This window comes from Chlorocebus sabaeus, chromosome 17 (assembly GCF_047675955.1).
Source record: "Chlorocebus sabaeus isolate Y175 chromosome 17, mChlSab1.0.hap1, whole genome shotgun sequence".
In the NCBI taxonomy this organism is placed as follows: Eukaryota; Metazoa; Chordata; class Mammalia; order Primates; family Cercopithecidae; genus Chlorocebus; species Chlorocebus sabaeus.
Genome location: NC_132920.1, coordinates 52,831,287 through 52,847,621, shown reverse-complemented (window position 1 = coordinate 52,847,621; position 16,335 = coordinate 52,831,287). Strand labels below are relative to the sequence as shown.

Here is a 16,335-nt window from a genome sequence, read left to right as displayed (position 1 = left end):
GTAGGTATTATTATCACCCCATTTTACATATGGGGAAACCGATTCATCCCAAGTAATTCATCCCAAGCCACACAGTATCAAGTGCCAGTGCCATGATTCGTTTATTTATTTTTTGGGGGATGGAGTTTTGCTCTTGTTGCCCAAGCTGGAATGCAATGGTATGATCTTGGCTCATTGCAACCTCCACCTCCCGGGTTCAAGAGATTCTCCTGCCCCAGCTTCCCAAGTAGCTGGGATTACAGGTGCCTGCCACTATGCCTGGCTAATTTTTGTGTTTTTAGTAGAGATGGGATTTCACCACGTTTGCCAGGCTGGTCTCGAACTCCTGACCTCAAGTGATCCACCCGCCTCGACCTCCCAAAGTGCTGGGATTACAGGCTTGAACCACCACACCTGGCCCTGTGCCATGCTTTGAACCCAGGCAGTTTGGCTCCAAGACTGGCTTGCGAACTACACTGACATGAAGCTACACCTTCACCCAGACCTGGATGTGTGAGTATGTCAGGGAAAGCTTCCAGCAGGCAGTGGCCTTTCTGTGGCCTAGAAGTTTAGAAGGAGGTAGCCAAGGGAGGAGATGGAAATGAAGACATGCAAGGAGTGTGTTCTAACACTCAACAGCCTGTGCAAAGGCAGTGAGGGCAAGAGGGCAGGAAAGTCTGAAGGTGAGCATGGCTAGGTTAGGGAGGAAGAGTGGCCAACATGAGGCTGGGCAAATAAAGAAGGTGGGTTATGCAGGGCTTTGTAAACTCTGTTGAGTTTGGATTTCACCTTGAGGGCATTAATGGCTCACTGAAGGTTTTGAGCCAGAAAATGATGCAGAGGGCCCAAGAACACCGAGTCCAGTGTGCAGGACACTGCAGCAATGGGGCCAGAAGTGAGGGCAACCTGCTGACTGGACAGAGACTGAGAAGGAAATGGCAGGACACATAGGGAGATGGGGGAGTTAGGGTGGATGGCGGATTTCCAGCCTGAGCAACTGGGTGGACCAACAGTGTGGATCTTTAGTCTCTAAGATTTGGAACCTGACTTCAGTTTGGGGGACAGGGTCAGTTGGAGTTGCCTGAGAGGTGGGTAGGTGAACATGCCCAGAAGGCAGATGTACAGCATCAGGGGTCTGATGCCCAGGAAAAAGGTCTGGGCAGAGTGTCTTTCCAGAAACCTGCCTTGCAGTTCAGTTGCTGATTTCACTAAACTCTTCCGGCCACATCTAATGGAGTTGATGTGCTCAACTAGAGTTGCCCAGACCTTTCTCTACCTCAGAGAGACGTGGGAGGGATTGCTGTCCCAGGGGAAAACAGATCTGAGTGGCTCTTTCCAGGGCTAGCTCCAGGTGTGGAAGTTGACACCAATCTGTCTCACTCCATGAGTGTGATGTGCCTGTGTTATAGGAGTCCTAACCAGTGACCGGGACACACTGTCCACTCTCTCTCCTTGCCAACCCCCAACCCCCAACAGAATGGGACCCAAGCCGTGGCAACTCTACCTCCTAACTACCTCACATATCTCTTTCCTTCTCCTATCCCCTTCCACTTTGTGGGTCAAAGCCTCATGGTTTCTCATCTCCACCACCCCAGGGTCCTCCCAGTGGGTCTCCCTGCCAGTAGCTTCACTTTGCTCTAGTCTCTTCTTCACTTACAACCAGAGTAGGTTTGTTCAAACACAAATTTGAATATCACCCTCTGTCTTCAAATTGTTCAGTGAGTCTCCATATCATGCAAGATGTATCCTCACCACACTCCTCACTCTCATCTCCAGCTCAATAAGCCCCTTGAGAACAGCAGGGCCTCCTTTCTCCCTGCCTGGGTGCATTTGCTAGCCATGCCTGGCAAGCTCCGTCCCACTGGCCACATCTAACTCCTATCTCATTGCTTCCTGGGAGCTTTGGCCTCTCCTCTGTGCCCTCCACAGAGTGCTGGTGAGCCTCTACTAACACCTGAGGGACACTGTGTCTGCACAATTGTCCTGTGACCTCATGATGTGTGGCATGGCCTGCTGGGTCCCCATTCCTGCACCACCAAAGAACAATAACAGCTGCACAGCTCCACACATATTTAGAGAAACTGAGGATATAAGGCTGGGCTTTGAGACCTCACGAATCCCCACACCCTCTGCCCTACTCTGCATCTCACCCATTTCTACAAAACATACTGACTTGTGTCCCTCAAATGCTATGTATGGACCTTGCATGGGTCCTGACAAAAATAAACCAATGGCAAAGAAATTTTTATGAGACAATTGAGGAAATTTGCATGCAGTTATTTGACAAAATTTAAAAATATAAATTTTTAGTGTTATAGTAGAATAAAATTATGATGTCTAGAAAATAAGAACTTACATTTTAAAGAAACATACTAAAGTACACCTCCAACAATACTAACATGCATATGCACGATGTTCTTCATTGCAGCATTGTTTGAAATTCCAAAACATTAGAAACAACCTAAATGTCCACACATATAAGAGTGCTTGCAGGCCAGGCACGGTGACTCACACCTGTAATCCCAGCACTTTGGGAGGCTGAGGTGGGCGGATTGTGAGGTCAGGAGTTCAAGACCAGCCTGGCCAATATGGCGAAACCCTATCTATAATAAAAATACAAAAATTAGCCAGACATGGTGGTGTGCACCTGTAGTCCCAGCTACTTGGAATGCTGAGGCAGAAGAATTGCCTGAACCTGGGAGGCGGAGGTTGCGGAGAGTGGAGATCATGCCACTGGACTCCAGTCTGGGCTACAGAGCAAGACTCCATCTCAAAAAAATGAATAAATAAATAAAGAGTGCTTGCATAAACTATGATGCATTCATATGGTGGAGTCTTTTGCAGCTGTAGAAAAATAAACGAAGACATCTATGAACTTAGATGGAGGTGATTTCCAGAATTTATCATTAAGTGTGTGTGTGCATGTGTGTGTGGAGGGGGAGGCAACAACCACACAAGACAAGGTGCGAAAGAGTATTATAGTATGCTGCCCTTTATGTAAGAAAGAAAGGGTTATAAGAAAATATGTACTTGAGCAAAAGAAAAACAAAAGGGGAAAGTTAGAAATTAGTGAGATTGGTTATCTACAGGGGGATGAGTGAGAAAAGGGTGGGAAAAAGAGGGACTAGGAATGGGGAATTAGGGACAGAGAGGGACAGTGTCTCCAAAGACACTTTTTTGTTTAACTCTGGCTCTTAGAATCATGGTAAAGTTCTGCATACCTGAAAACTAAGTAATTAATTGAAACCAACCAGGATGTAAGGAAACCCCAAAGTGGAATATACAAACACTAACAACCTAACAGCATTTCAAATGAATAGATTAACAAACTGAAGGAGGTGGGAGGGTGAAAGAACTGACCTAAATAACCATAGAAAACAGAATTTTGACTGGATGTTGTAAGGCTCAAGACCAAAAAAAAAAAAAAAAAAAAAAAAAAATACAGAAAGAAAGAAAAATACTGTATTCTTGTTAGTAGATTTGTTTTTCACAGAGGTATGCGCTGGCAATTCTGCAGCTATTTTATGTGTACTAGGATGAAACGAATATGCAAATATTGTATATTTTAGATAATCATAGCCAGGTTTCTCACTTGTCAGAGGAGTTAGAAATAAGGAAAGGAGATGGCTAAATGAATCTATTGAATTGAAATAGTAGGTATCAGTATGAACTCATTTTTAAATCATATTTATAGAGATAGATATATAAATATGTACAGAAGTGTATGTATGTGTGGGTTAATATACATACATATCTTTCCCACTGGGGAGAGCCTAGAAGCATTGAAAACTCAGGAGCAATGAGTACACGTAGTTCCAAGATCCTAGTTTTGAAATACCTTCCCCAGTAAAAGGAAACAAGGATCTTTGGCTGACTTCAAGGCTGGGGCACAGACAATACAAGATAAGCCTGGAACATCTTTGGCACAGAAAGTATCTGGAAATACTCACAATAAGAGAGGAGGTTTGTCATAAAAGACACAGAAGCCAATCTGAAGGAGCTCCTACAGGCTAAAGCTTTATTTGAGCAATAAAATAGATATTGATGGTATTAGATTATAACCTTTAGAATAAAATATCTATAAATCTGTACTAAGAAAATAACTGAATGAATGGAAGGATAAATAAAGGAGAAGAGACAACTTTTCTTTACAGAAGAATTCCAATTATTAAATGTAGATGGAAAGAGGGAAATAGAAAGTCACTATCAGACACACATTATAGTAATATTGGCTGCATGCAAGATCCATAATGGATGCTCAAGTTAGTGAGTAGAAGCTTATTTTGAAACTGAATACTTTTATAGTCACAAAGTATCTTCCACAAGATATTTATGAATTCCAAAGGGATAAATAGTAATATTACAGTTGATGAACCTGGCAGACACTACTTTAATCAAGGGATTAAGGTTAAGATCACAATGAGTAAGACATAGTATGTCTTGGATATGAAATTATGTGTGGAAATGATAAGCTGAGACTGGAACAACTGCTGTGACATTTTGCAAAAACTGTGTGTCGTCAATTGAGTCATGAGAAAACATCAGATAGACCCAAATTGAGGTACGTTCCACGAAATAATTGACCATTACTCTTCAAAAGTGCCGCCATCATGAAAGACAAGAAAAGACTGAGGAACTGCTGTAGATTGGAGGTAAATAAGGAGATGTGACAATGAAATGCAGTGCTGGGGTCCTGGATGGGATCCTGGGCTAGAAAAAAGATACCGATTGGAAAACTGGTGAAATTCAAGTAAGGCCTGGAGTTTAGTCAATAGTGCATCAATGTTAAATTCCTGGTTTCGATCATTGTACTATGGTTACATAAGATGGTAACATTAGAGGATGCTGGGTGAGGGGTATTTGGGAAACTTGTACTAGTTTTGCAATTTTTCTGTTACATAAATAATTCCCCCCCACAAAAGTCTAAAAGATACACATTAGATTATGGAGGAAAAAACTAAGTCTGATATTTGCTTCAAATATTGTCAATAATTGTTGAAGCAAGGTGATGGGTACATCAAGGCTTTGTAGTGTTCTTTCTAGATTTATGTATGTCAGACAATGTCCTTTAGAAAAATAGAAATTACATATACATGTATTAAGCCCTTTCTATATGCCAGGCACTGTGGTTAGCCATGGGGACTTGGCTAACAACCAGGACTTGAGGCCCTGCCTCAAGGAGCTCACAGTCAACAGGGGGAAAGCAGACATGACACACCGGGAGTGTAGAAAGAGTGATGTGATAGAGGAAGCACAGGATGCCTGGGAGCAGGAGAGAAAAGAGTGCGCCAAACAGAAGAAACAGCATGCAGAGCCTTGGGCTAGAAAGGCTAGCTTGTAAGTCATAGAGAAAAATCTGCAAATGACCTCAGGGAATGCAGCTGAGGTCTTTTGTCTGCCCAGGGCAAGGACAACTCAGCCAGATTCTCTGGGCCTATAAAACTTTGTGACATTATTTGTAATTTAGTCTTTTTAAACAAAATTAGAAGGCAATCTCTCTATGCTCTTGATCAAATCTCCCTATCCTCTTTCCTGTCATCACCCTCTTACGACACTTTCCTCCTCTCTCCACAATGTTTTCTCATCTGTCATAAAACTGCAGCCTATTTAACCAGATCCTCCTTAAGCAGTGTTTACAGGATACTGGTCCCCAGTGACCTTCTGAGGCAGCCAAATAGATCTGAAATCTTGTTGTGCTTTTATGGATAGCCTTGAAATTAATTCCTGTCATTTTCTTCCTAGCAGAGCTTGGAACTCTGGAGACTAAAGTGGTGTGGGAGTGGCCGCTCCCAACTAGACTCTACCCTCTTCAGAAGGCAGTTGTCATAGTATTAAAACCGCTAACATATACATCAGGAGGTGGCCTGGAGAAGCTGAGCGGAGACCAGCTGGACTTTAATCAGGTTAGTATTGACCTTAAAACTCTTCATAAATGTTCTCATGTCTACTTCACTAAGGAAAAACAATTTTAAATGTGTTAGTTTGTGTGAGTACTTTATGTCCTTGCTGCTTTTGTGTGTGCTTAGGAGACAACTTAAACATTGTTTGTTAGCTCCTGAAGGACATGTCGGTAAAGAAAAATAATATTCAGCGATTAGAAAACAAGGGCAAAGAATTTGATGATATGAGAAAAGTGAGAGTGGTATCATTGTGGGCAATCTGAAGATACAACCACATCGGTGACAGGCCACATGCTGCAGCTTGCTTATGGTAAAGTTGTTTATTAAAAACATGTATTCATGTGATTCATACAGGAGTCAACACACAATTATACTAGATTTAAAGTTGGCAGGGTCACACAATTGGGAGCACCACTTGATCAGTGAAAAGAAAATACATCTGGATGGTTGTATTCCTCTAGAACTGGTACTTCCAAATGGGAAACCAATCATTAATGCTTGCCAATCAGAATCTAAGTTTATACTTCCATCATTGATTTTACACAGATTAGTTTATTGCTCATACAAGTGACTTTGTGACTGAGCACCAAGTAGCATGCTATTTTTCCTTCTTCTTCTCCTCCTTCTTCCCTCCTTCTCTTTGTTCTCTTTGCCCTCTTTCTTCTTCCTCCCCCTCTTTTTCCTCTGCCGCCTCTTCTTCCTCCACATCCTCCTCCTTCTTGTTCAACGTATCTGGGACCAAAGGGCGAACAGGGTTTAAAGTCTCAAAATTGCAAGTGAATCTAAATATATAGGACTTTTAGGGTAGTAGGCAAGTGGATCTAAGAACAGTAATAACCCCCTCTTAAGCTGTTATATTCCCTGTCCAACAGAATATGCAAAGTCCTTCTATGTGCAAGTTCTTCCTATCTGCCAAATTAAATATTACCCTGGGCTACCCTGCCAAAGCACTTACTCAATTTTTTAAAGTAATTTTTTGTGTAGTCATGATGTTTCTACTATGTGGGAGAGTTTGGTTGCTTTGATCCTTCTTTTTAAACAGCAGATTGGTGGGTTTCATAATCAGGATTGGTTATTTTATTGCCATAATCCTAGCTTTTTTTTTTTTTTCCACACACTTTTTGTTTGTTAATTTTGAGACAGTCTCGTTCTGTCACCCAGAGTGGAGTGCAGTGATGTGACCACAGTTCATTGCAGCCTTAACATCTTGGGCTCAAGTGATCTTCCTGCCTCAGCCTCCTGAGTATCTGGAACTACAGGTGTGGAACACCAATCCTGGCTAATTTTTTTGTTTTAAATAGAGACTTTATTTAATTGCCCAGGCCAGTCCTGAACTCCTGAGCTCAAGCAATCTTCCTTCCTCAGCCTTCCGAAGTTCTGGGATTATAAGTTTGGGCCACCATGCCCAGCCCTGGTTTGTTTTTTAATTACTCTATACACTGTATTCTAAAACAGCGACCCCTATGAGGCAAACGCGAAAAAAAAAAAAAAAAAAAAAAAAAAAAGAATTGCTCTTGAGATATCTAGCCATGTTATATCCTATGAAGCACGGACTGAACTTTGAGCAATGCGCTACACTGTGCTTAAAGACGATGACAACTTCTCTGCTTCCCAGGAGCTCACAGTTTGAGGGGTGGGGGACACAAAAATGGTAACTTCTGCAGGCTGTAAATATTCAATAATAAGTCATAACAGGAAGAAACTAGTCTGAATGTCAGAAGACTTGGGTTCTAATCCAGACTTTGACACTAACTAGCTAGTTGGCAAATTGCACAAACCTGGAGGAAGGGCTAGCTAGATCCCTTCTATCTCTATAATTTGGGAAGTCTTGAGGGGAGAGCTAGATATATCAATAGAACATACAGTTTTTATAAGGCACATGAAGTCACCAAACAGGTTGGAACATAATGCAAGTTAGTAGTGCCTGGAATAATTACCAACATAAAAATAAATAAATGAAAACAAAAGGTCTTACACAGGAAAGCCTCAGAATCTCAGAGGGACCCTGTGAAGTCACATTGGTGTTGGACCTGTCTAGTGCAAACAGAATTCACAGGTGAAAACAATCCTGCTAAGAAGAAGGAAGACACTCCTGTTGTTCCACCATATATATACTATACTAGAATGCATTTTGCTTCTCTAGACTCATTCATTCATCCATTCATGCATTCATTCATTCATTTTAGAGAAACCAAGAGACTGTTACCATGGCGGGGAAGCCCAAGCTTCACTACTTCAATGGACGGGGCAGAATGGAGCCCATCCGGTGGCTCCTGGCTGCAGCTGGAGTGGAGGTATGTTCTGAGTTAGGTCATCTTAAGTTGGACCTAATTGATTGTATCAAAATGTTTTAGTAAGCCAAGAGACTTCCATACTAGTGACCTGTGAATATTTTGACCTCCAATAAAAACATCCCCAGTTATTTTTTTAAAAATGGACAAATTTTACCAAATGTAATTTTAAAAATCTGTCCATCAAAGAGCACATGAAAAAGAAGACATGACCAATGAAAATATATTTTGAAAAGAATCATCAACTAATCACAATGAGTGGACCTTATTTGCATTAGGGTTTAAACAAACTATAAAATATAACTTATGACACATAACAATCAGGAACCTGAATATTGATTGAATATTAGATAATATTAAAGAATTATTGTTAAATTTTTAGTGATTTTGTGATGTTAGGTATGATGTTTCTGTTATGTTTCAGAGATACACACTAAAGTATTTAGGATGAGGTAATATGATGCCTCAGATTTGTTTCACATTATGACTAGAGAAGGAGAAAAGCTGGGCATACAAATGAAAGACTGGCTTGGGTTGGGGATTATTGCAGCTCGATGATTGAAACAAAGAGGACTGTTGTATTTTATGTGTATTTTATATACATATGAGAAATTTATACAATAAAATGGTAAGCACATAAGAAACTAAGTGTCATTAAACATAAACTATAAATCACAATAAAGGCAGGGAGGGAGTGGATTGTAACAAACTGCCTGTTAAAGACTGAGCATATTCAGTCAGCAGTTATTTTGCTGTGCACCTACTAAGTGCCAGGTTCTGTCTTGAGGACTGACAGTGAACAAGGCAGACACAATTCCTGCCCTGAGGCAGACTACATATGTGTTTACGAGGACTCAGATAAGTAAACAGGTGATTAAAATCAGGAGTGGGGGCTTCTAGAACACCCAAGCATTCCCCAGTGCTACCAGGCCATCCTTCCAGTGTTTGAGCAGGAAATGCTGGGAGGTGTCTGTGGGACTCCGCTAAGCGCTGTCCTCTAGAGGTGTCACTGAGAAAAACACTTCGCAGTCCAGACCAGAGTCCCTCAGTAACTGCCTGAGGGTTTTCCTCCAGAGAAAGTAATGGAAAAACTCAGAAGATCTTGTCCCTCGGGTGTCAGCAGAAAAGGAGGGTTTCAGGTGAGGTGGAACTTCCAGCGCACCCCTTCAGCTTCACCGCGCCACGTGGACCTGAACCTTGGGATGGCGCTTTCTCCATTGCTTCGCGAGGGCTTGAAACTTTAGCTTCACCCTTTCTCAATCCGATGAGGAAACAAGCACATAAGAAATCCAAGCACTGCCATTTCAGGTTGTTTTCTTTGTACAAATGAATACGCTGTTTCACTGTCACCCAGACATCAGTTCTGCAGCTCAGTGCCTTTTCTCCAGTGACGTTCCCTCCCTAATCATGGACATTTGTGAGACTGTGGGGAGGTGAAGTGAACTAAAAGACGGAGCAGGCCAGGAGCAGTGGGTCACACCTTTAATCCCAGCACTTTGGGAGGCTGATGGGGGAGGATTGCTTGAACCCAGGAGTTCAAGATGAGTCTAGACCACATAGCAAGACCCCAGCACTACAAAATAGAAATACAAAATTAGCTGGATGTGATGGTGCATGAATATCATCCCAGCTACTCAGGTGGCTGAGGTGGGAGGGTCACTTGGGCCTGGTAGATCAAGGTTGCAGTGAGCCGTGATCATACCACTGTTCTCAAGCCTGGGCGACAAAGTAAGACTTGGTCTCAAAATAAATAAATAAATGAAAAAGAAGATTGAGCAGTTATATGGTCTGACCCATGCCTGTTTCTTGAGGGATCTAATCTAAATTTCCAAGCAGCCATGATGAACTTCTTCTGTGTCCCCTGCCAAACTCAGAAATCTTATGTTCTCCAAATTATGTACCAGATGGGGGCCATTCAAGGTCACAAGTCTATAAGGCTATGGAATGAACTAACAAGAACCCATTTACTGTTTCTGCTTCCAGTTTGAAGAGAAATTTATAGAATCCGCAGAAGATTTGGAAAAGTTAAGAAATGGTAAGATCAAGTCTCTAAGTGCCTCTGATGAGGGTATCTGGTATCTAGTAGAGAAGGTACAGGTGAAGATTTTTTTTTTTTTTTTTTTTTTTTTTTTGAGACGGAGACTCGCTCTGTCGCCCAGGCTGGAGTACAGTGGTGCTATCTCGGCTCACTGCAAGCTCCACCTCCCGGGTTCATGCCATTCTCCTGCCTCAGCCTCCCGAGTAACTGGGACTACGGGCGCCCAACACCATGCCAGGATAGTGTTTTTTTTTTTTTTTTAGTAGAGACGGGATTCCACTGTGTTAGCCAGGATGGTCTCTATCTCCTGATCTCGTGATCTGCCTGTCTCGGCCTCCCAAAGTGCTGGGATTACAGACGTGAGCCACCGCGCCTGGCCATAGTTGAAGATTTTAACACCAGGTGACGCCTGTGTATGTGTAGGGTGGTAGTTGGGGTGGTGGAGAGGGAGAAAGTGGTTAAAGTGGAAGGGATGAGGCTCCCTGAACAGATCTGGCAACTGTCTCCAGGCTAAAAGGCCAGACCTCTCAGAGTATTTGCTAGAAGAACCATCCCCAGTGGCCTGAGAATGCCCTTTCCTTGTTTTCATGCTTGGGGCACCGTGAATGAGCTGTGGTCATCAGCTCAGGATCCCACACAGACTTCCCCATCCAAGGACACACAAGAACATTAATAAGATGAAAAGAATAGAAATAGATATGGCCATTACCTTGAGTTGTTTTCTTTCATGAGTCATGTGACAAGGTCATATTGTAGCAATATTGTAGGTTTGGAAGAACACAGAAAGGGACCTCTACATAAAATTGTGTCTCAGAACCTACTTTAAAGGCCATGGATACCGTGAGACTTACCCTGGGAAGTTCTCATTTTAAATGACATCTCCCTGGCACTCCCATTGTAACCTGTCTCAACTTTTTCCTAAAATACCATGAAGATAAATCAACCCAAGAAAAATACAAGGGATCTACTACGTACCTGGATGGGGAATAAAAGCAGAGATGAAATAACAGGCTAAAAGGTAAAAGGAATCAGATCAGAAAAAGAACTACAGGCAGCTAAAATCAAAATACTATTTCATTTTGGAGGTTAATAGGCAATAATTTCTTTTTCATTTTATAACCTCAGTCATTTCAACTATTGTCTTTTATTTTTGAAATAGTGGGATTCATAGAAATTTCATGCTCCTTTTTTTTTTTTTCCTTCTTTCTAAAGATGGGAGTTTGATGTTCCAGCAAGTACCAATGGTTGAGATTGACGGGATGAAGCTGGTGCAGACCAGAGCCATTCTCAACTACATTGCCAGCAAATACAACCTCTACGGGAAAGACATAAAGGAGAGAGCCCTGTACGGTATATTTTCTGTTCTTCCATCCACAGAGAACACCGAGTGATTTAGGTCCTTCCTTGAGTGGGCAGGACCGTGACAGGGCATCATGACTAGCAGCAGGCTGGGCCTTGGGCATACATACTGAGGTCCAGTATTGCAGAGTCCCGTGGAGATGAGGGGACAGTGAACATGGGGAGGGTTCAGGCGAGGGTGATTCTAGAAGAGGATGCAGTCCATGGATCCAGCACCCTGACAAAGTTTCCAAACACTCATAAACCCTGTGAACTGAGGAGGATGGGGAATCAAACACTCATAAACCCTGTGAACTGAGGAGGATGGGGAATCAAACACTCATAAACCCTGTGAACTGAGGAGGATGGGGAATCGTGATTCCAGGTGGTCAGGCCTTCAGAGGCTGGACTCCAGCCAACAGCTTAGCACAGGCATAGAATGTTTGAGAGTCTGTAGATGAAGGCTTGGGGAGGGAAGATTGCAAAGAAGCTGAATATCAGGTCCCAGTAATTCCAAGAATGATGATCAGGAACCCAAGTTACCAGCCAATTATATGGACTGGTAAACTTGAGCAAGGCTAGTAGAGGCTGGCACCCAGAACTCTGGGGTTACCCTGACATATTGATTCAAGGCTGAAGCAGCTAGATTTATAGAATACCAGCAAAGCCATGGGGTCTTCTCACTGTTGTGATAGGGCTGCCTGATTCTAAATAACATCCTATGTGAAACTTCAAAAAGTTTAATGTAAAGTTACCAATGACCCAGCAACTCCTCTACTAGGTATATACCAAAAGAATCAAAATACTTCCACACCAAATCTTGTACATAAACATACAGTGCAAATAACAGCAATTTTCATGGTATTCAAAAAGTAGAAACAACCCAAATGTCTATCAACCAATAAATGGAGGAACAAAGTGTGCCTTAGCCATGCAATGGAACAATATTTAGTCATGAAAAGAGATGAAGTACTGATGCATGCTACAAGAAAGTTGAGCCTTAAAGACACATTACATGAAAGAAATCAGACACACAAAAGAAAAAAAGGTCTCCTAAAATATGTCCTGGTTGTAACTGTGCAAAGAATTTCACCAAGGAAGGGGATCTTTTAGGTGGGGTCTCAAGTAATGCACATGTGGCTAGAGTCAGGCAACAGCACATGGAGAGGGCTGTAGAATTATGTTTCATGGGAGTTACGGGAAAAACTGCTAATATTGGGCATAGAAGTGGGCCTGGGAGATGAAAAATGATGAGACAGGTTGAGGAACATGACAGAGATGGCTGTGCCAGGGACTCTCTTGGGATTTACTCAGGAGGCAGGTCTTTGACAATTTGACTCGCACTAAATTTATGCACAGAACAAACCATAATAAAGATTATCTATCCTGGCACAGCATTGGTGGGTACTGGCAGTGATTCCACCAATTTCTCTCATGACTGTGACTGTAGACAGGTCACCGATGCTCTTTGTACCTGTATTTGGTCATGTGCATAGCAAAGATTTTAGAGATATATCTACCTCAATAAGTTGTTTTAAGAAATAAATGGCGGCTTGGCATGGTGGCTCACACCTATAATCCTAGCACTTTGGGAGGCCAAGGCGGGTGGATCACGTGAGGTCAGGAGTTCGTGACCAGCTTGGCCAACATGGCGAAACCCTATCTCTACTAAAAATACAAAAATTATCTGGGCGTATTGGCAGGCATCTGTAATCTTAGCTACTCAGGAGGCTGAGGCAGGAGAATCCCTTGAACCCTGGAGGCGAAGGTTGCAGTGAGCCAAGATTGTGTAACTTCACTCTGGCTTGGAGAACAAGGGAAACTCCATCTCAAAAAAAAAAAAAAAAAAAAAAAAAAGAGAGAAAGAAGGAAGGAAATGTCAATATACATGCAAAAATCAGAGCATACTGACTAGAATATAAAAGGCACCCACTGGAGGTGAATTACTTTGCCACCATCTGACCCTCTATTCTCTTAGGTTTTTATAAACCTACAAAATCTAAGGCAAGAGGCATTTGATGCTTTGGCTGTTTTTGTCTTTCAGAATTGATATGTATACGGAAGGTATGGCAGATTTAAATGAAATGATCCTTCTTCTGCCCTTATGTCGACCTGAGGAAAAAGATGCCAAGATTGCCTTGATCAAAGAGAAAACAAAAAATCGCTATTTCCCTGCCTTCGAAAAAGTAGGTGAAGCTGTTCAGCATTTTGGGGCACTGAGTTTAGAGGCCAGTAGAAAAATAGTGGCTGGGCATTCCTGGGGCACTGACCTTCACTTTCAGTGAGACTTCCTGAACACCAGTGCAGCTCTCTGACTCTCAAGGCATTTTATGAAAATTGACTTAGAGGAACAATGATACCACTTATCTCCAAGTTATAATTTTCCAGCAAAATTTCAATTTACTAGACTCCAGTATAGAATTCTCTATTCAACAAAATTTTGTTTGTAAGTAGAACGTGGGCTGTGGAAGGCTCTGAATCACATAGAGGTTGCTGTTGAGTCTATGGAACATATGGAGAAATGAAGACTGAAATAGTCTACTCCTGGAGGAAGAGTGCCGTCATGAAGGTGGAGTCGTTGCCCAAGACAGATTGGAGAGGGAGAGAGTAGAGTGTAGAGCCTCATCCTGAATGTCAAGGCTACACACTGTAGGGCCTGGGGCAGACAGAACATGTAGCAGCAGGTGCTAAACCCCTGGCCCATGTGGAAAATGCAAGCAGGGTGGGTGGTGTGGATGCCACAGTTATGCGGAATAAGAAGAGAAAATGGAGCCTGGGCTCCAACCCAGGAGTGAGCTAGAACCACATTCTTGCTCCCTCACTCAATCAGGGAACATAAAGGCCTGGACCTTCACACCATCCAGTTAGGCCACACAGGTGGGAATGTCAGGCTGGAAAGACTCAGGGAGAAGCAGGGGTCCCAGCCTGGGTGGGCATGTGTTTCTGATCTGATGTCTCAAATTCTCCAGGTGTTACAGAGCCATGGACAAGATTACCTTGTTGGCAACAAGCTGAGCCGGGCTGACATTAGCCTGGTGGAACTTCTCTACTATGTGGAAGAGCTTGACTCCAGCCTTATCTCCAGCTTCCCACTGCTGAAGGTGACCCATTTCACAGCCTTCAGAGAGGCAGCTCCACATGTCCCATCTTGGGGTCTAGTATCTGGGTCCTTGGACTGGCCATGTTCTGACCCGAGCCTTTTTCAGGTCTTCACTACCCCTAGGTCTCCAAAATGAGCTTCCAGATTCCAATTTTGAGGCATGAAAGACTCTTGTTATGGAAAGGAAATTCATGGTGCATGCTACCCCATGAAAAGTATTTTGCCTTTTATCATGGAAAGGACCCAGGGCTCAGCATCTTCCTCCCTCCCCCATTCCTCTGTGGTCTATTCCTGAGTTTTCTGTGATGCCCTTTATCCCAGGACTGTCCTTGTGTTCCCACACTGAGTTGGTCTGAGCAGGGCCCTTTCCATCTGGTTCCTTCCTTAGGCTCTGGCCAGGGTGGCCAGCAGGAGCTGTCAGATAATCATGTTCCTCTGTGCACAGCTCACCAACCACACTGCCCCCAACCCTGTATCTCTCACTGAGAAAAGGTGGTCCCATGGTTTGACTTTAATATTTTCTATAACATTTTACTTTCTAACTCATTTCTCTGTATTTTCATTTCTGCTTAGAGACTGATCTGTATTGATATCTCATGGGCACATTATTTTTTCTTGTCTTATACAAGAGTCATTCATCTACAGGATTAATATGTAAGGAGAAAGATAGGGATGACTGAACTGATTAAAAGTTTAAGACATCTTTGGGGAGAATAAAGTGAGCTACATGTCCTTCCTCTTATCTTCATTTCTCACTGGGTGTCTGTTTCTGCCTCCATGCTGGTGCTGATGGAGGGGACTCGCTTGGTCTTTGGCAGGAGGGGTCAGATTCCCTGGGTGGTATTAATGGTGGTGGCAGGCCTTGGCTTCACTCTGAGGCTGTGCTTTGTGAATTACAGGCCCTGAAAACCAGAATCAGCAACTTGCCCGCGGTGAAGAAGTTTCTACAGCCTGGCAGCCCAAGGAAACCTCCGCCAGATGCAAAAGCTTTAGAAGAAGCCAGAAAGATTTTCAGATTTTAATAAAGCAGCCATGGAGGCCAAGAGCATGCAAGACCAATATTCTAAAGTTTGCAACAATGAAGTGCTTTACTTAAGTGTTGACTGTGCCTGTTGTAAAGCTAATGAATCCTTTTCAATTATATGCTAATTAAATAATAAAAACTCCTATTTGCCTACTTAGTTAAAATTTAAGCCTTTTCATTAGGATCTGATATGAATTCAGATTTCTAATCTCCTCCTAACCTGTCTCTTTCTTGAAAATAAAAATTTAGTAAAAATGGGAAATGTAAGTTATATGGTTTGTTTGACTTTTAACAAGAATTATCATGTAACTTTTATCATACAATCTATTAAAATATCAATGTAGAAATGCGCTCCTGACATTTTCAGGTATGCACAGGAGAAGAGTTACCATTCTGGGTAATGGCATAAAGACATTTTCTTCTTTTCCTGGACAGTCATTTTATTTCTGATAAAAGCGTTCTTTCTCCTGCATTTTTACAACGATGATTCTGTCTGCTGTGGATTCCTGTCTTCTAGGAGGTGAGGAAATATTGAAGAGCAAACAGACTCATCCTCTGCTCTCAGGCCACCCTGTTTTCCTTTACAATGTGTGTGTTCCTGGCTTATCCTCACTCTGCTGCTTAAGGCTCTGTGGGGTCCCAGGCATGAACCTTCCCTCACTTCC

The 16,335-nt window shown here is 42.6% G+C and overlaps 1 protein-coding gene across 2 annotated transcripts; it reads left to right on the top strand.

Annotated features, from left to right (window-relative positions):
- The first annotated feature begins 5,726 nt into the window (after window positions 1-5,726).
- On the top strand, window positions 5,727-15,823 carry GSTA3 (glutathione S-transferase alpha 3). Of its 2 annotated transcripts, XM_038006174.2 has the most exons (7): window positions 5,727-5,882; window positions 8,066-8,173; window positions 10,154-10,205; window positions 11,421-11,553; window positions 13,591-13,732; window positions 14,516-14,647; window positions 15,546-15,823. In XM_038006174.2, the coding sequence occupies exons 2-7, from the start codon at window positions 8,087-8,089 to the stop codon at window positions 15,666-15,668; spliced, it is 669 nt and encodes a 222-aa protein (XP_037862102.1). In that variant the 5' UTR covers window positions 5,727-5,882; window positions 8,066-8,086; the 3' UTR covers window positions 15,669-15,823. The 2 variants fall into 2 exon arrangements, with proteins under 2 accessions (XP_037862102.1, XP_037862103.1); XM_038006175.2 differs by lacking the exons at window positions 5,727-5,882; window positions 10,154-10,205.
- The last annotated feature ends 512 nt before the right edge of the window (window positions 15,824-16,335 follow it).